Source organism: Stegostoma tigrinum, chromosome 27 (genome assembly GCF_030684315.1).
Source record: "Stegostoma tigrinum isolate sSteTig4 chromosome 27, sSteTig4.hap1, whole genome shotgun sequence".
Classification (NCBI taxonomy): Eukaryota; Metazoa; Chordata; class Chondrichthyes; order Orectolobiformes; family Stegostomatidae; genus Stegostoma; species Stegostoma tigrinum.
The window spans coordinates 49,729,310-49,753,246 of NC_081380.1; the positions used below are offsets into that span (position 1 = coordinate 49,729,310).

The 23,937-nt window shown below is 43.5% G+C and overlaps 1 protein-coding gene across 2 annotated transcripts in view; it reads right to left on the minus strand.

Annotated features, from left to right (window-relative positions):
• The window catches only part of cenpv (centromere protein V), a 30,191-nt gene extending 19,133 nt beyond the window's left edge, over positions 1–11,058 (minus strand). Inside the window, exons 1-2 of one of the 2 annotated variants that reach the window (XM_048557322.2) lie at positions 10,733–11,052; positions 9,023–9,121 (exon numbers count right to left, since the gene is read on the minus strand). In XM_048557322.2, the coding sequence (XP_048413279.1) occupies positions 9,023–9,121; positions 10,733–10,773 (140 nt within the window). In that variant the 5' untranslated portion in view covers positions 10,774–11,052. Of the gene's footprint in view, positions 1–9,022; positions 9,122–10,732 lie in introns of both variants that reach the window. The other variant, XM_048557323.2, reaches the window with a different exon arrangement.
• Positions 11,059–23,937: the final 12,879 nt, after the last annotated feature.

Here is a 23,937-nt window from a genome sequence, read left to right on the forward strand (position 1 = left end):
ATAAGCGTTTGCTTCTTCATTACCCTGTAACTCTGCTCTCTTGTGTCCCATCTTTTGAAACCCATTTCTCCCAGACCAATATTTGATTGATTGATTTCTGTCATGTGTATCGAAGTACAGTGAAACGCTTTGTTTACGAGCAGTCCAGGCAGATAATAGTAAGCAAGGATGTACAAATCAAAAAGACTTAGACAGAGGCATACAAGTTACATTGCACAGGGTGTGCCCTAGGTGAGATCAACATTAGCAAGATCAGCGATATTTGAGACGAGAGAGTCTAATAACGACTGAGAAGAAGCAGATCCTGAACTTGCTGGTGCCTGTGTTCAGTATCTTCTGCGATGGGTCTTCGATGATGTTGGCTGCCTTTGCGTGGTATCAAGCCGTGGAAATGGAGCCCATGGACGGGAGGTTGGCTCCTGTGACGGTCTGGGCTGTGCACACCACCTTCTGCAGTTTCTCACGGTCCTGGGCAGAGCAGTTGCTGCACCAGGTCGTTGTGTACCTGGGCAGTGTGCTTTCAGTGATGTATGTGGAGAAGTCGGCGAGGGTCCTAATGGACATGCCAAATTTTCTGAGCTGCCTGAGGAAGAAAAGGCATTGTGTCTTCTTGACCATTACATCTACGTAGGAAGTCTGGGACACTTTGGTTATTGTCATTCCAAGGAACTTGACGGTCTCCACCCTCTTAACCTCAGTTCCTTCAATGTAAATGGGTGTATGTTCTCCTCCCTTCCGTTGAATGATCAGTTCTTCAGTTTTGCCAATGTTGAGAGAGGTTGTCCTCATTACATCACGTCACCGAGCCCTCTATCACCATTCTGTATTTTGACTTGGTGTTGTTACATATCCGTCCTACTATGGTGGTGTCATCAGCGAATATATAGATGGCATTTGTTCAGAGTTTGGCAACACAGTTGCAGGTGTAGAGGGAGTACAGTAGAGGGCTGGGGACACATCCTGCGCAGGCTTCAGTGTTGAGTGTTATTGTGGAAGAGATGCAATTACCTGTCTTCACTGATTGCAACCTATGGGTCAGAAAGCTGAGGATCCAGTTCTAGAGGGCAGAGCTGAGTTTTTGGATCAGTCTGGAGGGGATAATGATGTTGAAGGTGAAGCTGCAGTCAATGAGCAGGAATCTGATATAGAGTAGGACACCCGTAGGTGAGCCACACATTTACCTCTCTAATCTTATTTAGCCCACACCAATTTTCTAGTGATTCATCTTTGTGGTTCTATTTAATTTAGCTCTGAGCGACACAATCCAAGAGCAGAGCCTTCCTCGTAGTCCCAGTTCTGTTGTTGATATCTGTATGGACCACGAGAATAGCATCCTTCCCTGTCCACTTCAAGTTCATCTCAACCCCGAAAAGATGTCCTGAACATTGGCACCAAATAAACAAACAGCCAGCCAGAGACTGTCTTTGCTCCTGAGAACAGCGTCTATTATCTAAGCTATGCTATCCCCTATCACTGCTTCATTTTTCTTTTCTCTCTGCATTGAATGATATTTTGTGGCAGAGTTCTAGAGTCATCAAGATCTACAGCATAGAAAAAGGCCCAACAACCCATTGCATTGGCACCAGTCGAGAAGAAAACATCTGACTAATCCCATTTGCCAGCCTGCAAGTGCTCATCAAAATATTTCTTAAATGTCATGAAAGTTTATGCCTCTACCACCCTTACAGGCAATGACTTCCAGATTCCCATCACTCTCTGCATGCAAACTTTTTTCCTCACATCCCCTCCAAACCTTCTTCGCACTACCTTAAATCATTGCCCTCTGGTCATTGATCCCTCCATCAAAGGATAAAGTTCCTTCCTGTCTGCCCTGTCTATGTCCCTCATAATTTTATGTATCTCGACCATGTATCCCCTCAGTCTCCTCTGTTCCAAGGAAGAGGACCCCAGTCTGTCAGGTCTGTCTTCATAACTAAAACATTCTAGTGCAAGCAACATCCTGGTAAATCTCCCCTGTACCTTCTCCAGTACTTTCACATCTCTCCTATAACGTGGATTCCTAAATTGCACATTGGTCGGTGGTGGAAGATAAAAACCAGCCGCAAAAATTCCCCTCAACCTGATCAAAATATGCCATGGTCCTCCAGTCAGTTCACTTATCCTCCTTGTAGTCTGTGCCCTTGTCCACACTGGGGAGCACGGAACTCACACCTTTTGGTTAAGGACACTCGCTGAGGCTCTACCAAAACTAAATTGTAGATCTCAATGACTGCCTCATGTGCACTGACACTCTCCTGTCTCTGACTAGAGACCACATTTACGTTTGATTAACTAATCTAAGGAGTGTGTCTGCCTTCTTAAAAACACAGTGTCCAGGTAACTCTCCCCTGCCCTGATGCCTGCAGAGTCATGCAGCTCAGACTCCAACTCAAACTCTAAGCCAAAGTTCCTGGAACAGTCACCACTTGGTACAGATGCAGTCACTGTGGATCACACCAATGTCCACCAACTCCAACATTCCAAAGCTGCGAAACATCATCTGCCGAGCCATATCTATTCTGTTTCATGAAATAATTTGAATGAAAAGCATTTTAAAAGAGAATTTCTTAACTAAATTTGACAGCTGCAAAAAAATGCTAAACCAATTGGCTAATCAAGTATGATGTCACACTCAGCTCTGCCAGATAAAAAGATGCTGAAGTGGCTTTCTACAATTGGTTCTTATCGCTACCATCTCTGCCCTGCTCGTATAGGTGCACTCTACCAGTCTGTTTCACACGGACGCTGACATGCTGCATATTCTTTCCAGCCTCATTGATATGGTGCTTGAGTGCTTAATACCAGACTCCCAAAGCAACCTTTCACCTTGGAACTGGGTCACAAGCAGGACACTCCCCAGGAACGCCTTTTAAGGATGTCCTCAAAGCATCCCTGAAGAGATCAAATCACCCTAAGTGACTTGTGAGAGACCCTGGTTTGTGGTCAATCAAAATGGAGATGGATCATTCAGGTATGCATTGAATACATCAAGGTATATTGTCAGGAATATGTAGATGCAAAGTTGAGAGAAATGTTAGGTAACCAAGGTTCTAGTGAGATGGTGAAATTATGGGAAATCAGTTTTAGTGAGAAAGTGGTACTGGGGAAATTAATTGGGTAAAGGCTAACAAATCACCAGGGCCTTAATACTACAGGAAGTGTCCCTGGAAATACTGGATGCATTGGTGGTCATATTCCAAAATTATACAGATTATGGGACAGTTCCTTCAGATTGTAGGGTAATGAATATCACCCTACAACTCAAAAATCAAGGGAGAGTAAAAGAAACAGAGCATTACAAGCCTGTTAGCCTAACGTCTGAAGAGAGGAAAATGCTGGAGACTGATGTTAACAGAAAACAATAATAGAACACTTAGAAAGCATTAACAGCATTGAACAAAGCCAGCATGGGTTTATGAATGTTAAAGTGTGCTTAACAAATCTACTGGAGTTTTTTGAGGATTTAATTAGAAGAACAGATGAGGGAGAATCAGTGAATGTGATATATTTAGATCTTCAAATACAGCAGTGTGTGACTGCAAGTGAAGCAGGTAGAGGGACCCTGCAGACAGGAACACAGGAGCTGCAGCCCTTGAGATTGTCCTAAAGGTATGAGGCACTTGCTTGCTGTGTGGATGAGGAACAGGGCTGCAGGAAGGATGAGTACACTGACTGTGGCAACATGGTCCAAGAGGCCATTCAAAGGGGGAAGCAAAAAGACAGATTGTAATTGTAGGGGATTCCATCGTCAGGGGATAGACAGCATCCTCTGCGAGCAGAATAGAGAATCCCACGTGGTGTGTTGCCTGCCCGGTGGCAGGATGCAAGACATCTCGGACTGGCTTGAGAGGACACTACAGAGGAGGGGGGAGGATCCAGTTGTTGTGGTCCACGTAGGTACCAACAACACAGGCAGGACTAGGAAAAAAAGACCTGTTTTGGGATTATGAAAAGCCAGAAACAAAATTTTTTAAAAATGGTCTTCAAGAGTCATAATCTCTGGATTGCTCCCGGAGCTCCCGGCACAGGGAGGCAAGGATCAGGGAAGTAAACACGTGGCTAAAAGACTGGTGTGGAAAAAGAGGGTTTCCTTTTCATGGGGCACTGGCATCAGTTCTAGGACAGGAGGGATCGATACCATTGCGTGGACTCCACCTGAACAGGGCTGGTTCCAGTGTTCTGGCGAAAAGGGTAAATAGGGTGGTTAAGAGGACTTTAAACTAGTAAGTAAAGCGGAAAGGAAGAAGTGAGTGTAGAGGGAGAATAACAATTAATGTAAGGCAAAGCAGCAGGTTAGCAGGTGACAATGAAGCTTCAACTTCATTGAAAATCAGGAATAAAGTTAAAGGGAAGTAGAACTCAAGGTCTGTTAGTAATGGAGGTAAATAGGACCCAAAAAGAAGGTGCAAAAACTGGCAGAAGGGCACTTTATCTGAATGCTCAGAGCATTCGAAACAAGGTGGATGAGTTGATGGTGCAAATCATGGCAAATGGGTATGATTTAGTGGCCATTACAGAGACATGGTTACGTGGTGGTCATGACTGGGAGTTAAATATCCAGGGGTATCAAACTGTTAGGAAGAACAGGAAGGTGAGGGAGGTGGTGTTGCTCTGATTTTCAAGGATGATATCAGGGTGGCAGTGAGAGATGATATAGGTTCTACTGAACAAAAAGTTGAATCCATTTGGGTGGAAATTAGGAATAGCAGGAAGAAGAAGTCACTGATAGGTGTGGTCAATAAGCCACCAAATAATGGCATCGTGGTGGGGCGGGCGATAAACAGGGAAATAGCTAATGCATGTAAAAATGGTACAGCAATCATCATGGGGGATTTTAATCTACACATCGATTTGTCAAACCATGTCGGTCATGCTAACCTTGAGGAGGGGTTCTTTAAACGCATCCGCGATAATTTCCTTGAACAATATGTAACAGAACTTCCAAGGGAGCAAGCTATCCTAGATCTAGTCCTGTGCAATGAGACAGGAATAATTAATGATCTGCCAATTAGGGATCCTCTCGGAAGGAGCGATCACAGTCAGGTCAAATTTAAAATACAGGTAGAGCATGAGAAAGTTAAATCCAGGACCTTTCTCCTGTGCTTAAACAAAGGAGACTTTGAAGGAATGAGGGAGGAGTTAGCTAAGGTAGAATGGGAACAAAAACTTAATGCTGGGTCAATTGAGGAACAGCGGAGGACATTCAAAACATTTTTTCACAGTCCTCAGCAGAAGTATATTCCAGTGATAAGGAAGAACTGTAGGAAAAGAGACAGCCAGCCATGGATGTCTAAGGAAATAAAGGAAAGTATCAGATTGAAAAAAAACACATACAAAAAAACAAGGAGTAGTGGGAAACTAGTAGACTGGGAAAACTTTAAAGGACAACAGAAATCCACAAAAAAAGTTACAAAGAAAAGAAAGATAGATTATGAGAGTAAACTAGCTCAGAATACAAAAACAGGCAGTAGAAGTTTCTATAAATATGTAAATCATAAAAAAGTAGTGAAGGTAAACATTGGTCCTTTAGAGGATGAGAAGGCCAATGAGAAGGAAATCGCCGAGACATTAAACTGTTATTTCGTTTCGGTCTTCACAGTGGAAGACACAAATAACATGCCAGAAACTAATGGCAAGAAGTTCATAGCAGGTGAGGACCTAGAAACTCTCATTATCACTAAGTGGGCAGTGCTGGGCAAGCTAATGGGGCTAAAGGTAGACAAGTCTCCTGGCCCAGATGAAATGCATCCCAGGGTACTAAAAGGGGTGATGGGGAAAATAGCAAATACACCAGTAATTATTTACCAAAATTCACTGGACCTTGGGGTGGTTCCTGCAGATTGGAAAACAGCCAATGTGACGCCACTGTTTAAAAAGGAAATAGACGAAAAGCAGGTAACTATAGGCCAGTTAGCTTAACTTCGGTCGTGGGGAAAATGCTTGAATCTATCATTAAGGAAGTGATAGTAAGACGTCTGGATATAAATTGTCCCACTGGGAACAGCCAGTATGGGTTCATGAAGGGTAGGTCATGTTTAACTAATTTGGTGGGATTCTTTGAGGACGTTACTTGCATGATGAACAATGGGGAATCTGTGGATGTGGTGTATCTGGATTTCCAGAAGACATTTGACAAGGTGCCACACCAAAGGCTGCTACATAAGATAAAATTGCACGGTATTACAGTTAATGTGTTGGCATGGATAGAGGATTGGTTGACCAATAGAAAGCAAAGAGTAGGGGTCAATGGGTGTTTTTCTTGTTGGCGGTCAGTGGCTAGTGGTGTGCCTCAGGGATCAGTGTTGAGACCTCAATTGTTTAAAATTTACATAGATGATTTGGAGTTGGAGATTAAGTGTGGTGTGTCAAATTTTGCAGATGACACCAAGGTGAGTGCTGGAGCAAAGTGTGCAGAAGACACTGAACGTCTGCAGTGGATATAGATAGTCTAAGTGAGTGGGCAAAGGTCTGGCGGATGGAGTACAATGTTGATAAGTGTGAGGTCATCCATTTTGGTAGGAATAACAGCAAAATAGATTATGTTTTAAATGGTAAAAATTTGCAGCACGCTGCTGTGCAGAGCGACTTGGGTATCCTTGTGCATGAATCACTAAAAGTAGGATTGCAGGCACAGCAGGTAATTAATAAGGCAAATGGAATGTTGTCTGTCATTGCTAACGGGGTGGAGTTTAAAAACAGGGAGGCTATGCTGCAGCTGTATAGGGTCCTGGTGAGGCCACACCTGGAGTACTGTGTACTGTTTTGGTCTCCTTACTTGAGAAGGAATATACTAGCACTGGAGGGGATGTAGAGGAGATTCACTCAGTTGATTCCAGAGTTGAGAGGATTGGATAATAAGGAGAGACTGAGTAGACTGGGATTATACTCATTGGAATTCAGAAGAATGAGGGGAGATCTTACAGAAACATATAAGATTATGAAGGGAGTAGATAAAGTGGAGGCAGGGAGGTTGTTTCCACTAGCAGGTGAAACTAGGACTAGTGAGCATCGCCTCAAAATAAAGGGAAGCAGATGTCGGACTGAAGTCAGGAGGAACTTCTTCACCCAAAGGGTTGTGAATCTGTGGAATTCCCTGCCTGTGAAGCGGTTGAAGCTACCTCGCTGAATGTGTTTAAGGCAAGGCTAGATAAATTTTTGAACAGTAAAGGAATTAAAGGTTATGGTGAGTGGGTGGGTAAGTGGAGCTGAGTCTCAAAAAGATCAGCCATGATCTTATTAAATGGAGGGGCAGGCTTGAGGGGCCAGATAGCCAACTCCTGCTCCTAATTCTTATGTTCTTCTGTTCAAAAGTCTTTTAATAAGGTTTCTCACAAGAGGTGAGTGGGCGAAGTTAAAGCACATGCGATGGCCGGGGGCCGGGTGGGGGCGGTGGGGATGTAGTGGGTAATATATTAGCATGGATCGAGACATGGTTGACAAACAGGAAACAGTTGAAATAAAATGGTTGGCAGTGACTGTTGGATGTACTGCAAGGAATAGTACTTAGGCCCTAGCTATTCATGATACAGATAAATTGCCTGGGTCAGTGAACCAAATGCAACATTCCATGTTTGCTGATGACACAAAACTGGGCAGGGTTGTGAGGAGGATGCAAGGAGGATTCAACCTGATGAAAACAGGTTGACTAAATGGACACCAAATGGTAGATGCAGTACACCATGCCTAAATATGAAATTATAAACAGAAATAAAGTGTGATTTAAATGGTGATATTTTGGGAAGTGGAGTGTACAAAGGGATCAATAAAAGTAGACAGGCAAGTGCAGGAGCAAACAGTACATTGGTCATCATTGCAGGAGGAGTTGATTTCAGAAAGAGGGATGTCTTACTGCAGCTATACAGGGTCTTTAGAAGGATGAGAAGGGATCTGATTGAAATGTGTAGAGTTCTAACAAGGCCTAAACCTCAATTAGATTCCTCTATCCAACCCTTCAAGAACCACATCCACTTCCATGTGACAGATCACACAATGGGCTTATCAGCTGTCTCAGATCCTATCAATCCTGAGGGATTGTTGTAGAAGAAGCTGCCCTTACAGTACTCCGAGTGTCCTATCCCCACACAGTTCGCACTGGCTAATGGGTAATCGGGGGAGACATAAATGCTTGTCAATGTGTAGAAAACAACTGTAGAAAATGAGACGCTATCCCTTGATCTTCGGTATCTATGGCCAACTTTAACACCAATCATTATTTCGTGGGTTTCTCCCTGTGCCTATCCTTTGCCTGTCCAGAAACTGTGTCACAGACTTAAATCTAGAAGCAATGATGAGTGCATGTTGGAGAAAGAATTTTTCTTCCAATTAACAAGGGATAATTGCTGCAATTTGTAGCCAAAACAATGAGCTGCCCTTTGTTTTAATTTCTTCTCATTCAAGATGGAGCCAGTTCTCTGATTAAAGACACCTACAGGAACTGATGGAGGTTATCAGTGGACACTTGCAACTAATTTTCAGAGAATGCCTCAAATCCAATGCAATTAAATTTGAATCAAAGCATCTCTCCAAAATGATGTTATTAGAATCAGGACATGGATAACAAACATCACAGAGGTGAAACAAGCTCATAAAGGTCTACCTTTTTCTCTTCCTGAGATTTGATCAAAAGTACCTTTTCATGTACAACCTCCCTTGATTATAAAATCCAAGTATCCTCTTTGAAGTAGTCAGCTTCCTGATATCTCAATTCAATACTAAATTCAATTACCCTGCCTGTACGCCATAATACCATGCCCATGTCTATGCTTATTACACTTGCACCAACAGCTTCAGATATTGCACCTGTTCTAAAAGCACTAACTCTGCCACAGTGTATTGTATTTGTACTTGCTACACCTGTACTTCATACTATGGGCCCTGACTTGTGGCCTGTTTGCAGCTTCGATATTTGGTACTTTCTTGTGTTTGACCTATTGCATCTTTTCCTGCTGCTGCAGCCTGCTTCCTGGTGTGCTTCCTACAGTTGTTATAACCAGTTGTACCCCAAAGACTGTTTCACACCTACTTGCACTGAAGGACATGCAAATCTGCTGAGGCCCTCACTTCGAAGCGTACAGCTCCACAATGACATCCTCCAGTATGTTTCACTAGAGCCTGATGTTCCCTGAAAATAAAGAAACAGAACATTGTACTCTTCCCTCACTAAACAATGGCCATCTTGATTACACAGCTTGCAAAGCAAACTTACTTCAATTTGAAATCAAGGATAACAAAGTGTGAAGCTGGATGAACACAGCAGACCTAGCAGCATCTTAGGAGCACAAAAGCTGACGTTTTGGGCCTAGACCCTTCATCAGAAAAGGGGGATGGGGAGAGGATTCTGAAATAAATAGGGAGAGAGGGGAAGGCGGACTGAAGATGGACAGAGGAGAAGATAAGTGGATGAGAGAGTTGCAATGGGAGAGAGATCCCCTGAGGTTGGTCCGGAGGGAGGAGGGTAACTTCTTCAGGTTAGGCATCCTGGAAGAGGCCTCGCAGTGAGGTTAAAATTGTGTCTTCAGGTTAGATACAGTTATCTCGGATTCTCCAGCATCTGCAGTTCCCATTATCAATGTGAAATCAAAACGTGAATGCTGAAAATCTGAAGTGAAGGCAGAAAATGCTGGAAATAAATCAGAAGTGCACACGGCATCAGTGCAGAAAGAAAGTTAACATTTCAGGTTCAGCTGGCAGCTCACTGAATTGAAACTACAAAAGATTTGTCTTTCCACAGATCCTGCCAGACCTGAGTATTTCCACCATTTACTGTTTTCAGTATGTTTTATTGATACATTTCCTGAGCAACTTATATTAACAGTTTCACAGTAGAATGAAGGGTGTGGTGTATACATCACATGTTTAAAGTTATGGATGTGGCAGCACGGTGACTCAGTGGTTAGCCCTGCAGCCTCACAGCGCCAGGGACCTGGGTTCGATTCCAGCCTCGGGTAACTGTCTGTTTGGAGTGTGCACATTCTCCCTGTGTCTGCGTGGGTTTCCTCCGGGTGCTCTAGTTTCCTCCCAATTTCAAAGATGTGCAGGCTAGGTGGATTGGCCATGCTAAATTGCCCGTGGTGTTCAGGGGTGTGTGGGTTCAAGGGGGAAGAGTCTGGGTGGGATGCTGGAAGGGGTGGTGTGGACTTGTTGGGCAGAATGGCCTGTTTCCACACTGTAGGGAATCTAATCTAATTACAATGAAGGATATCAGAGTATTACAGTGAGTGGTATCAAAATGTTACATCAAAATGAGGCTTTTGGGGTAGACCAGTTATAGCGAGCAGTAATACATTCTGAGCAGAATCAGTGTTACAGTGAGGGTTGTGAGGTACCGATTATCACAATGTTACAGCAAGGAGTGTCACCATGTTAACAGTGAGGGGTCTGGGATTCATCACAGTATCAGTGTTTTACAGTGAGGGATCTGTAGTTTATCAGAGTTATAGGGTGAGGAGTACCCTGGTGTCGGAGGAGTGTGGCTGTTAATTCCCAGCCCCGTCTGCCTCGAACCAGACATAACGCGGCCTGCCCCGTCCCCGACTCCGGTCGCTCCTCACTAGGCCCTTAGACGGCGGACTTTGTGGCGTCTACTCGCCCTGGCCTATCAAATCCCAGCCTCTGCTCGAAAACAACCGTGTGCCGATTACCAGGGGATGGGAGCGGAGCCACCGCCACCGATTCCGGTCTGCGCAGCCTATCTCCTACCGCTCCCACTGTGGGGTAATGAGTTAGCACAGACCTGAGGGGCGGAATAGTCTCCTGCAGATTTGCAGATTCCATCCTGACGGAGACAGCGCCGGGCAAGAGGTGTTCCGGAGTTTCACAGTGGAGCCGATTTTGAAGCAAAGTTTAACCAACCAGCAGCTGACTGAAAGTGGCACGGTCCTTATCTGGAAACTCGTCAACTAAGGCTGGAACCTGTACTTATATGGCTGAAGGATAACGCAGACAACTGTGAAATTACTTTGTTAGCAAGAGGGAGAAGGAATGGTACAGATTTAAGACAGTCTATACCGGAAGATGGGGACTTAGGTGTATCGGCAGGGCTTAACAGACCAGTGGAGAAGACTGTTCAAAAGTTAACTGTGCTAAACTTGCATCAAACGATAATCGAGATAACAAAGTGTGGAGCTGGATGAACACAGCAGGCCAAGCAGCATCTCAGGAGCTCAAAGGCTGGCGTTTCGGGCCTTTTCTGAAGAAGGGTCTAGGCCCGAAACGTCAGCTTTTGTGCTCCTGAGATGCTGCTTGGCCTGCTGTGTTCATCCAGCTCTACACTTTGTCATCTCGGATTCTCCAGCATCTGCAGTTCCCATTACCTCAAACGGTAATCAGATCTGAGGTGGAATTCGGCACAGTATCAGGATGGAAAGGTTTCAAGAGTTCGAAAAAAGTGGTGTAGGGGTTCATACCAGGCAAGAAGGAATACTGGAGAAACTCAGCAACGTCTGTGGACAGAGAATGTTTTGTTTTTTCTTAAAAAAAAATTATTTCCAGGATATGGTGGTTTTGATAGATTAGAATTTTTTGTCAATACCCAAATGCTGCTGAACTGGTAGTGAGCCCTCTACTTGACTTTAGAAGGCCATGTGGTGTTCTTGGTACACCCACAATGCTGTTCAGGAGGGAGTGCCTGGATTTTGACTACATGACCGTGAAGGATTGGCAATATAGTTGCAAGTTGTTTGTGACTTTGAGGTGAACCATAGGTGTTTGTGTTTCTATACATCTGCAGCCCTTGTCCTTTTGGCGTGGTAGTTGTAGGTTTGGAAGTAGTTATTGAAGGACAGTTCTGAGGAAGGGTCACTGGACTCAAAACGTTAACTCTTTTCTCCTTCACAGATGCTGCCAGACCTGCTGAGCTTTTCCAGCAAGTTCTATTTTGTTTTCGGTTGTTGAAGGAACCTTGCTGAGTCAGTTAGGGTGGAACGGCAAGAACCGTCAGATTAAAAAAAAAGTTTTTGATTGGTTGGCACTTTGACACTAAGTATGTTGTTTTGTGGAGGGATACTGCTGTTGGAACATCTTCCTTGTAGCTAGATTTGGAATGTCTTGCAAAAGATTGATGAGTATACTAGTGCTTTGAAGGTGTTTCTAATAGGTGGTGCCAATCTCTGAGGCATACAGGAGGATGGGAATCGCAGCTGCCCAGGAAACTATGGACTTGTGTCTTGGGTTTGTGATTCTGGTCACAAATACTGTTTTCCTCAGTCAGCCAAAGATGAAGCAATATTACTTCATTACCCATTTCAAGAGAGCGAAAATATTCCATATTTTCCATTATACTGTTTACCCCCACTCCACTCCAGTCCTACCTGTCAGGATAATGTTTTGGGGGACTTGGTAGAAGTGACCTATATTTTTCCAGATCTGCAATGAAAGACAGATTTTCTTATAATTTTCAAAGAAAAAGTGCACATGCCTTGGAGTTTACATTCTCAGTAATCACAGTCAGAAGCATTGTCTGCATACTGCAGCTCAATGGCTGAAGTTGGTGATCTCCGTTTTGGATTGGATACCTGACAGCAGTAACTACAGAGGAGTGTTCTAGCCGTGTAGAACAGAGAAGCTCATTGAGGAAAAATTGATTGAGGAGGATCTTTTCTATGTCAAAAAACCACCTTCCAGAGTTGCAGCATAATAGGTGTCCATGGAGAAGCACCACAGACATGTGTGTTTTGTTTTGTTTATTCATATATTTTCTGCATTAACCTTTGATGAGGCACTTTATCAACTGCCTTGTGGATACCCAAGTAGAGTACATGCACCAGTTCCCTTTTATCCACAGCACAGAAACATAGGAAATAGGTGCAAGATTAGGCCATTTGGCCCTTTAAGCCTGTCCTGACCTTGAGTACAATCATGGATGATCATCCAACTCACTACTCTGCTCGTACTTTCTGCCCAAACCCTTTTAACCCGTCATCTGTGAGAACTATATCTAACTACTTTCTGAAAGCATTCATTGTTTTGACCTCAACTGTATTCTGTAGGAAAGAATTCCACAGGCTCATGATTCTTTGGATGAAGAAGCTTTGAATATATTTAACAACCTAAAGAGTAAGGAATTCCACAGATTCACTATGCTCAGAGAAGAAACTGTTCCTTATCTCTGGACCTATATTCTCGTACAAGGTCATTTGTCAAGCCCCCTAAGAATCCTATATACTTAAAAGAAACCCAACTGTTTCACCCAGGAGATGTACAGGGTTTATCCAGTTAGTCGTAGAGGTCTGCAGCATCAAAACAGGCCCTTTGGCCCAACTTGCCCTTGCTGCCAAGTGTCGCTGCCAAATGTCAAGGAAATCATATGAGGATAGAAAATGTTCTGATCACAATATTGTACGTTAGTATGGATAGAGGATTGGCTTATCAATAGAAGACAGAGGTGGGATAAGAAGGTCATTTTTATGATGGCAACCTGTAACTAGTAGTATGCCAGATAGATCAGTGCTGGGGCTATAATTACCTAAAAAAAAATTCAATAAGACTCTGGAATTAAGGGTCTATTGATGACCATGAAACAATTGCTGATTGTCGGGGGAAAATCCATTATGTCCACTAATGTCCTTTCGAAAAGGAAATCTTACTTGGTCTGGCCTACTTATAACCTCAGGCCCACAGCAAAGTGAATGACTCTTAACTCTCGTCCGGGAGCAATAAATGCTAGCCCAGCTAGTGATGCTCATATTACGTTAACCTTTGAAGAGCAGGTGTGCATGCTGGAATGGATAGAGATAGACGAAGCTGATGTGCTGAAAATTTTGTCAAACATTAAGATTGAGAAGTCACCAGGCCCGGACCAGATTTGTCCTCGGCTGCTTTGGGAAGCGAGATATGCAATTGCTTCGCCACTTGCGAGGATCTTTGCATCCTCGCTCTCCACTGGACTCGTACCTGAGGACTGGAGAGAGGCAAATGTAATTCCTCTCTTCAAGAAAGGAAATAGGGAAATCCCTGGCAATTACAGACCAGTAAGTCTCATGTCTGTCGTCTGCAAGGTGTTAGAAAGGATTTTGAGGGATAGGATTTATGACCTTCTGGAAGAGCATGGCTTGATAAAATGCAGTCAACACGGCTTTTGTGAGGGGCAGGTCATGCCTCACAAACCTTAGAGTTCTTTGAGGATGTGACTAGAAAAGTTGATGAGGGTCGAGCTGTGGATGTGGTGTATATGGACTTCAGTAAGGCATTTGATAAGGTTCCCCATGGTAGGCTCATTCAGAAGGTCAGGAGGAATGGGATACAGGGGAACTTAGCTGTCTGGATACAGAATTGGCTGGCCAACAGAAGGCAGCGAGTGGTAGTAGAAGGAAAATATTCTGCCTGGAAGTCAGTGGTGAGTGGTGTTCCACAGGGCTCTGTCCTTGGGCCTCTACTGTTTGTAATTTTTATTAATGACTTGGATGAGGGGATTGAAGGATGGGTCAGCAAGTTTGCAGACGACACAAAGGTTGGAGATGTCATTGACAGTATAGAGGGCTGTTGTAGGCTGCAGCGGGACATTGACAGGATGCAGAGATGGGCTGAGAGGTGGCAGATGGAGTTCAACCTGGATAAATGCGAGTTGATGCATTTTGGAAGGTCGAATTTGAAAGCTGAGCACAGGATTAAGGATAGGATTCTTGGCAGTGTGGAGGAACAGAGGGATCTTGGTGTGCAGATACATAGATCCCTTAAAATGGCCACCCAAGTGGACAGGGTTGTTAAGAAAGCATATGGTGTTTTGGCTTTCATTAACAGGGGGATTGAGTTTAAGAGTCGTGAGATCTTGTTGCAGCTCTATAAAACTTTGGTTAGACCGCACTTGGAATACTGCGTCCAGTTCTGGTCGCCCTATTATAGGAAAGATGTGGATGCTTTGGAGAGGGTTCAGAGGAGGTTTACCAGGATGCTGCCTGGACTGGAGGGCTTATCTTATGAAGAGAGGTTGACTGAGCTCGGAATTTTTTCATTGGAGAAAAGGAGGAGGAGAGGGGACCTAATTGAGGTATACAGGATAATGAGAGGCATAGATAGAGTTGATAGCCAGAGACTATTTCCCAGGGCAGAAATGGCTAACATGAGGGGTCATAGTTTTAAGCTGGTTGGAGGAAAGTATAGAGGGGATGTCAGAGGTTGGGTTCTTTACACAGAGAGTTGTGAGAGCATGGAATGCGTTGCCAGCAGCAGTTGTGGAAGCAAGGTCATTGGGGACATTTAAGAGACTGCTGGACATGCATATGGTCACAGAAATTTGAGGGTGCATACATGAGGATCAATGGTCGGCACAACATTGTGGGCTGAAGGGCTTGTTCTGTGCTGTTCTGTTCTATGTTCTTATGCTCTATTAATGAATAAAACAAAACTTCAGTACGTTCGGAGGCTGAGGAGTTACCTTATAGACGTCACTTTATATATAATATTCATGAGGGGCATGGATAGGGTAAACAATGTCTTTTCCCTGGGGTGGGGGAGTCCAGAACTAGAGAGCATACGTTTAAGGTGAGGGGGAAAGATTTAAGAGTGACCTAGGGGAAACTTTTCCATGCAGAGGGTGGTGCGTGTATGGAATGAGCTGCCAGAGGAGATGGTGGAGGATTGCACAATTACAACATTTAAAAGGCTTCTGGATGGGTATATGAATAGGAAGGGTTTAGAGAGATATGGACCAAATGCTGGCAAATGGGACTAGATTTATTTAGGGTATCTAGTCGGCATGGACGAGTTGGACCAAAGGACCTGTTTCCGTGCAGTTCATCTCTGTTAGGACATTGACTTCAGGACTGAGAAACTTCAGCAATGACTTATCAGCACTGAAATTACTGGTCTGTAGTTATCACGACTGTCTTCCCTGGTGCTAAATATGATTCTGAATTGGTGGGGAATTTCCTTTTTGATTGGCATCTGCTTTAGTTAATAGTGAGTCAAGGCTGCATGATACACACTTCGTATTCTTAGCGCAACACATCAAACGGTTTGTATACTCGGTCTCTGAATATTCATCCCCAGAGAATGATTAAGGTTAATACTGAACATAACAGCAAAATGAATGTCCATACTCATTCCATTCCCTTTTCCCAGTTTGACTGAAGTGGAATTTAAACTCAATAACAAACTGGTAATATTTCAATAACAACTACACTCAAATCCTTCAAAATTGTTTTTTTAAAAAGGATTTGGGTACACACTTGAGATGCCACAAATTACATGGCTGTGGACTAGTGTTTGGCAGTGAGAAGCAACAGCCTGAAATGATCTGTTTCTGTGCCATCGATCTTTTTATTTTTATATCTAGTAGCACAACTCGACATAAATATCCTTGATCACTGCTATATCTATAAGTAAGCTCGGGGAAGTCTGATCTACTCATGTCATGTAAGAATAGCCACCAAAAAACAGAATCTTAATTTAGTTGTTTTGCTGTCTAGAAGTTAGGACATCCTATACTGTAAAAATATATCAACTAATGAGGGATTCATTGATGCTATGTCTCATTTTGTAAACTGTACTAATTCAGGACTGGAATCAATAGTTAATTCAATCGTCTGAACAATAGCAAAGTCAGCAAACAAGAATTAAATAGTGACATGAGAACAGATATATCACATGGAAGTAAAAAGAGAAATCTTGTTTTTAGATTCAGAAATCTTCATGTGAAAACTGAAATATAATCCTGTTTTGAAGTTACAGTTGGAATGTGTTGATCAAAGTACTTCAACTCAGGACGAATCATGTCACAAGATATTTGTTTCTGCAATTTCAAAAGGTAAACAGAATCCTGTCAAACCCTTTAAAGACCACTTTGAAGCCTCTAAGACAGTACATAAGAATTAGGAGCTTTAAATTGAGGGGTGAAGGATATAGGACAGATGACAGAGGTAGTTTCTTTACTCAGAGTAGTAAGGGAATGGAACGCTTTGCCTGCAATGGTAGTAGATTCGCCAACTTTAGGTACATTTAAGTCGTCATTGGATAAGCACATGGACGTACATGGAATAGTGTAGGTTAGATGGGCTTGAGATCGGTATGACAGGTCGGCACAACATCGAGGGCCGAAGGGCCTGTACTGTGCTGTAATGTTCTATGTCCTAGGAGCAGGAGTAGACTATTCGGCCCTTCGAGCCTGCTCCACCATTATGGCTGATCATGGCTGATCTTTTCATGGACTCGGATCCGCTCACCCACATTTTCACCATATCCCTTAATTCCTTTATTGTTCAAAAAATATCTACCTCAGCTTTAAAAACGCTTACTGAAGTAGCGTCAACTACTTCACTGGGCAAGGAATTCCATAGATTAACAACCCTCTGAGTGAAGAAGTTCCTTCTCAATTCAGTACTAAATCTGCTCCCTCTAATTTTGAGGCTATGCCCTCTAGTCCTAGCTTCACCTGCCAGTGGAAACATCCTCTCTACTTCTATCTTATCTATTCCCTTCATAAATGTTTCTATAAGAACCCCCCTCAATCTTCTGAATTCCAATGAATATAATCCCAATCTACTCAGTCTCTCCCCATAAGCCAACCCCCTCAACTCTGGAATCAACCTATTGAACCTCCTCTACTACACCTCCAGTGCCAGTACACCCTTCAAGCAAGGAGACCAAAACTGCACACAGTACTCCAGGTGTCGCCTCACCAGCACTTTGTACAATTGCAACATAATCTCTCTGCTTTTAAACTCAATCCTTCTAGCAATAGAGCACAAAATTCCATTTGCCTTCCTAATTACTTGTACCTGCAGACCAACCTTCTGTGATTAATGGACAAGGACACCCAGGTCCCTCTGCATGCTGCAACTTTTTACCATTCAAGTAACAATCCCTTTTACTATTACTCCTACCAAAATGCATGACTTCACATTTATTTACATGTATTCCAAATGCCAGACCTTTACTCAATGTATCTACGTTCCTCTGCAAAGTTTCACGGTTTCACAGTCCTCTGCACACTTTACTCTGCCACTCACCTTAGTGGCATCTGCAAACTTTGATGCACTACATATGGTCCCCAACTCCAAATCATCTATATAAATTGTAAATAATTGCGGTCCCAACACCAATCCCTAAGGAACGCCATTAGTCACTGATTGCCAGCCAGAATAGCACTCATTTATCCCCACTCTTTGCTTCCCGTTAGTCAACCGATCCTTTATCCATGTTAGTACTTTACCCCTAATGCCATGCATTCTTATCTTATGCAACAGCCTCTTGTGGGCACCTTATCGAAGGCCTTTTGGAAAACTAGGTACACCGTATCCACTGGGTCCCCATTGTCCACCTTGCTCGTAATGTCTTCATAGAATTCCAAAAGATTTGTCAAGTCTGACCCGCCCTTCATGAACCTATGCTGCGTCTGCCCAACGAGACAATTTCTATTGAGATGCTTTGCTACTTCTTCCTTGATAATGTACTCGAGCATCTTCCCCACTACAGAGGCGAAGCTAACCAGTCTATAATTCCCCATCTTCTGTCTACCTCCCATTTTAAACAGTGGTGTCACATTCGCTGTTTTCCAATCTGCTGGGACTGCCCCAGAGTCCAGTGGATTTTGGAAAATTACCATCGGTACACCTGCTATTTCTCCCACCATCTCTTTTAGTACTCTGGGATGCATTCCAGGAGACTTATCAATCCATAGCTCCATTAGCTTGCCCAACACTACCTCTTCCATAAAAATATTTGTTTCCAGGTTCTCACCTAGCTTTGTCTCTTTGTCAATTACTGGCAGGTTCTTAGTGTCTTCCACTGTGAAGATCAATGCAAAATACCTTTTCTGATGAAGGGTCTAGGCCCAAAACATCAGCTTTTGTGCTCCTAAGATGCTGCTTGGCCTGCTGTGTTCATCCAGCTCCACACTTTGTTATCTCAGATTCTCCAGCATCTGCAGTTATCTCCATTATCTCTGAATGCAAATACCTGTTCAATGCCTCGGCCATTTCATCATGTCCCATATCTAAATTCCCCTTCTCATCCTGTAAAGGGCCAATGTTTACTTTAGCCACTCTTTCGTTTTATGTATTTATAGAAACTTGTGCTATCTGTCTTTATATTCTGTGCTAATTTTTTTCTCATGTTCTATCTTGCTTTTCTTTATAGCTCTTTTTGTGGTTTTCTGTTGACCTCTAAAGTTTTCCCAGTCTTCTAGTTTCATGCTGCTTTTGGCCACCTTGTATGCCTTCTCTTTCAATCTGATAGACACCCATAGCAGATTACCCCTTTTCTTACAGTCCTTCCTTTTCATTGGGAAATACTTCTGCTGTGCACTTTGAAAAATTGCTTTGAAAGTCTTCCATTGCTCGTCAACTGTCCCACCATAAAATATTTGTTTACAGTCTACTTTAGCCAAGTCCTCCCTCTTCTATTGTATCCCCCTTGTTCAAGCATAGGACCCTGGTATTGGATTTTATCTTCACACTCTCCATCTGTATTCTAAATTCAACCATACTGTGATCACTCCTTCCAACAGGATCCCTAGCTATGAGGTCATTAATTATTCCTGTCTCATTACACAGGACCAGATCTAGGATAGCTTGCTCCCATGTCAGTTCCATTACATACTGTTCCAAAGTACTTTCACAGATACACTCAAACTCTTCCTTAAGGCTACCCTGACTGAGCTGGTTCAACCAATCTACATTATTTTAAAATCCCCCATGATAATTGCTGTACCATTTTTACAGTCATTAGTTATTTCTTTGTTTATTGCCCGCCCCAATGTGATATTATTTGGTGGCCTGTAGACTGTGCCTATCAGTGACTTTTTCCTCTTAGAATTTCTAATTTCCACCCCAATGGATTCAAACTCATTCTCTATAGAACCTATATCATCTCTCAGCACCTCCCTGACGAGGTCCTTGAATATCAGAGCTACACCACCTCCCTTACCTTCCTGTCTGTCCTTCTCAATAGTCTGGTACCCCTGGATATTTAACTCCCAGCTGTGACCATCTTATAACCATGTATCCATAATGGCTACCAAATCATGTTGTACAAAATGCAGAGGAATGGAATTGTGGGAGATATAGCAGTTTGGATCGGAAATTGGCTTGCTGAAAGAAGACAGAGGGTGGTAGTTGATGGGAAATGTTCATCCTGGAGATGAGTTACTAGTGGTGTACCGCAAGGGTCGGTGTTGGGTCCACTGCTGTTTGTCATTTTTATAAATGACCTGGATGAGGGCGTAGAAGGATGGGTTAGTAAGTTTGCAGACGACACTAAGGTCGGTGGAGTTGTGGATAGTGACGAAGGATGCTGTAGGTTGCAGAGAGACATAGATAAGCTGCAGAGCTGGGCTGAGAGGTGGCAAATGGAGTTTAATGCAGACAAGTGTGAGGTGATGCACTTTGGTAGGAGTAACCGGAAGGCAAAGTACGGGGCTAACGTTAGGATTCTTGGTAGTGTAGATGAGCAGAGAGATCTCGGTGTCCATGTACACAGATCCTTGAAGGTTGCCACCCAGGTTGACAGGGCTGTTAAGAAGGCATACAGTGTTTTAGCTTTTATTAATAGAGGGATCGCGTTCTGGAGCCAAGAGGTTATGGTGAAGCTATACAAAACTCTGGTGCAGCCGCACTTGGAGTATTGTGTACAGTTCTGGTCACCGCATTATAGGAAGGATGTGGAAGCTTTGGAAAGGGTGCAGAGGAGATTTACTAGGATGTTGCCTGGTATGGAGGGAAGGTCTTACAAGGAAAGGCTGAGGGACTTGAGGCTGTTTTCATTAGAGAGAAGAAGGTTGAGAGGCGACTTAATTGAAACATATAAAATAATCAGAGGGTTGGATAGGGTGGATAGGGACAGCCTTTTTCCTAGGATGGTGACGGCAAGCACGAGGGGGCATTGCTTTAAATTGAGGGGTGAAAGATATAGGACAGATGTCAGAGGTAGTTTCTTCACTCAGAGAGTAGTAACGGAATGGAACGCTTTGCCTGCAACAGTAGTGGATTTGCCAGCTTTAGTTACGTTTAAGTCGTCATTGGACAAGCATATGGACGTACAAGGAATAGTGTAGGTTAAATGGGCTTCAGATCGGTATGACAGGTCGGCACAACATCGAGGGCCGAAGGGCCTGTACTGTGCTGTAATGTTCTATTACCTATTACCATATTCATTCACGATGATTTGTGCCGTTAACTCATCAATCTTGTTACGAATGCTACAAGCATTCAGGTAAAGTGCCTTTATGCTAGCTTTCTTATCCTCATGATTTCCAACATCTCGAATAACATCACCCGAGTTATCCTTCCTTTCTGCTTCATTCATAGTCTGCCTTGAACTTAAACCCTCCTGCACACATGCTAACCTGCTGCTGGCCTTTTTATTTACCATCACACTCCCTGTCATATTCCCTTCCCCTTCCCCCTGACTCACTAGCTTAATGTCCTAGTGACCAGCCTATTTATCCTTTTCGCTAGAACACTGGTTCCAGATTGGTTCGGTGGAGACCGTCCCAATGGTACAGATCTCCCCTGTTTCAAAACTGATGCCAATGCCCCATGAAATGGAACTCCTCTTTCCCACACCACTCCCTTAGTCACGTGTTTACTTCCCTAATTTTCTCATCCCTAAGCCAATTTGCACGTGGCTCGGACAGTAATCTGGAGATTATGACACCTGTTCCTTAATTTCATTCCTAGTGCTTGATAGTCCCCAAACAGGTCCCCCATCCTAGCCTTGCCTATGTTGTTAGTCCCAACATGGACCACAACAACTGGATCCTCCGTCTCCTGCGCCAATATCCTTTCAAGCAGGAGAGAGGTGTCCTGCACCCTGGCACTGGGCAGGCAACACACCATGCGGGACTCCTGATCCGGCTTGTAAAGGATACTATCTGTCCCCCTAACTATAGGATCCCCTGTAACAACCACTGATCTTTTTGCTCCCCCCTCTTGAATGGCCTTCTGCACCATTGAGCTGCATTTACACATCTCCTGAAATGATCAATAGAACACCAAAGAATAACTCTGCCCTTCTTCTGACCATCCTGTAGCTGAGGATAAATCAGCACATGAGGAGGCAGGAACAACCAGGGCAGGAATAGGCAGGAGAGCAGCCTACAACCGGGGCCATTGGCTAAGAAACAGAATCTATAAGTGGTTGTCACTCAGAGATAGCAAGAGCTGCAAGATGCTAGAGTCGGAGACAGATTTCAGAAGAAGGGGGCTGATCTGAAATGTCAACTATCCTGCTTCTTTGATGCTGCCTGACCTGCTGTGTTCCTCCAGCTCCAACTGTGTTGTCTATAGGTGGCATTATACCTATCTCCACCTGACGAAATAAATACCCGGAATTTTCGCTCCCACAGGTGGTTCTTTGTCGAACACGTCAAGGAAAAGATGTCACTCATGACAAAGACAGTCCTCTTAATATAGGAGGCCATTCCTTGCATATTCTATGGAACAACACAAACAGCTTTACAAAGCGAATAAGTAAAACACGAAAGTGCCCAGGTCTACGCGTTGATAGGTCCTGACATCAGAGGCACCCTCCATTTGGACAAACTGAATGCTCAGGGTTCAGTATAATATTTCCAGTTCCAATGCAGTCTTGATAACAGCAAGAGTTTCAGGGTTCAGCTTATTGAGACTGGAAGTTTTAGGCATTATCAACAAGGCACCAATGTATTAACTAATATAAACAATCCTGCGGATGTAGCAAAGTGTGGGGCTGGATGAGCATAGCATGTTGCTTGGCCTGCTGTGTTCATCCAGCTCCACACTGTTATCTTGGATTCTCCAGCATCTGCAGTTCCCATTATCCCCGCAGATGTAGCATTTGCCTCAATATAGGTTGGAAGGTTTGCCAGAAACGCCAGTCACAGTTACCTCATTCAAGAAAGCTGCAGAAGATTCCAGAAAAATCATTTCAGTAACTTCCTGCCAGATGATTACAGAATAAGAATGTTATCAAACAAGTCAGTGACAGAGTGACATTGAGTTTGGGTGTGTCTCAATTGAATTGATCATGTAGAAGGAATTCCTTAAATTACTGATAGTGCTGTGGGGGGAAGTGATCTGTATATTATAATCTGCATTCTATTCCATAAAAGGGTGAGACAAGAAACTTTTTGCCGTGTTCAGTAATTGAGGTTTGCGCAAGAGTATGGTGAGACATTTCACTGAGTTATTAAACTGTGACAACAGCTGCCAATTGCTTTATTTCTCAGAACAAGAATAGTTTCCTGAAATTTTGTGTCTTCTAAAATTTGGGGTCACCCTTTTGGGACAGAGAGTAAAAGGGATTTTTTTTCAGTCAGAGAGTTGTGTGACTTTGGTTCCGGATTTATTATCTGCATTCTCAATCTGAGCTGTCCAAAAATTGTGATTAAAAACCTGTGCACAATTGTTTGGGACAGTTTCACTGAAACATTTCTGTAAAAACATTCATTTTCATGAATGCAATATTGTTGGAAGCTCATCTTGCTCGTCCTTGAAAATGTGTAGCAGAAAAGTGTCAGATGACAAAGCTGTGCCATTTTGTTCCTCTCAGAAGGGACAAAGATTGAAGAAATCTGTAGGAAAGGACAGTCTGTAGGAGAAAACTCCATATTTACATTTAGAGAGGATGAGTCTTTGAGAGGAATTACTCAAAAAGTATATTTAACTTGTTGACAGACAGTATAGGAGATAACAAGGACTGCTAATGCTGGATGTCAGAGTCGATAAAATGTGGAGCTGGAGAAGCACAGCGGGTCAGACAGCGACTGAGGAGCAGGAAAGTCAACATTTCATGTTGGGACCCTTCATCGGTTGGGGAAAGGGAGCTCAAATAAATAGGAGGGATGAGGCTGGGGAAGGTAGATGTGATGGTGATTGTTGGATGCAGCTGGAGGGTTGTATAGATTGGTCCATGGGAAGGGTGTGGTGGATAGGTGAGAGGGAAGATGGATGGGTTATGTCAGGTCAAGGAGGCAGGGATGAGGGGGAGGGCTGGACCTGGGCTGAGGTTTTGAAGCTGGGGAAT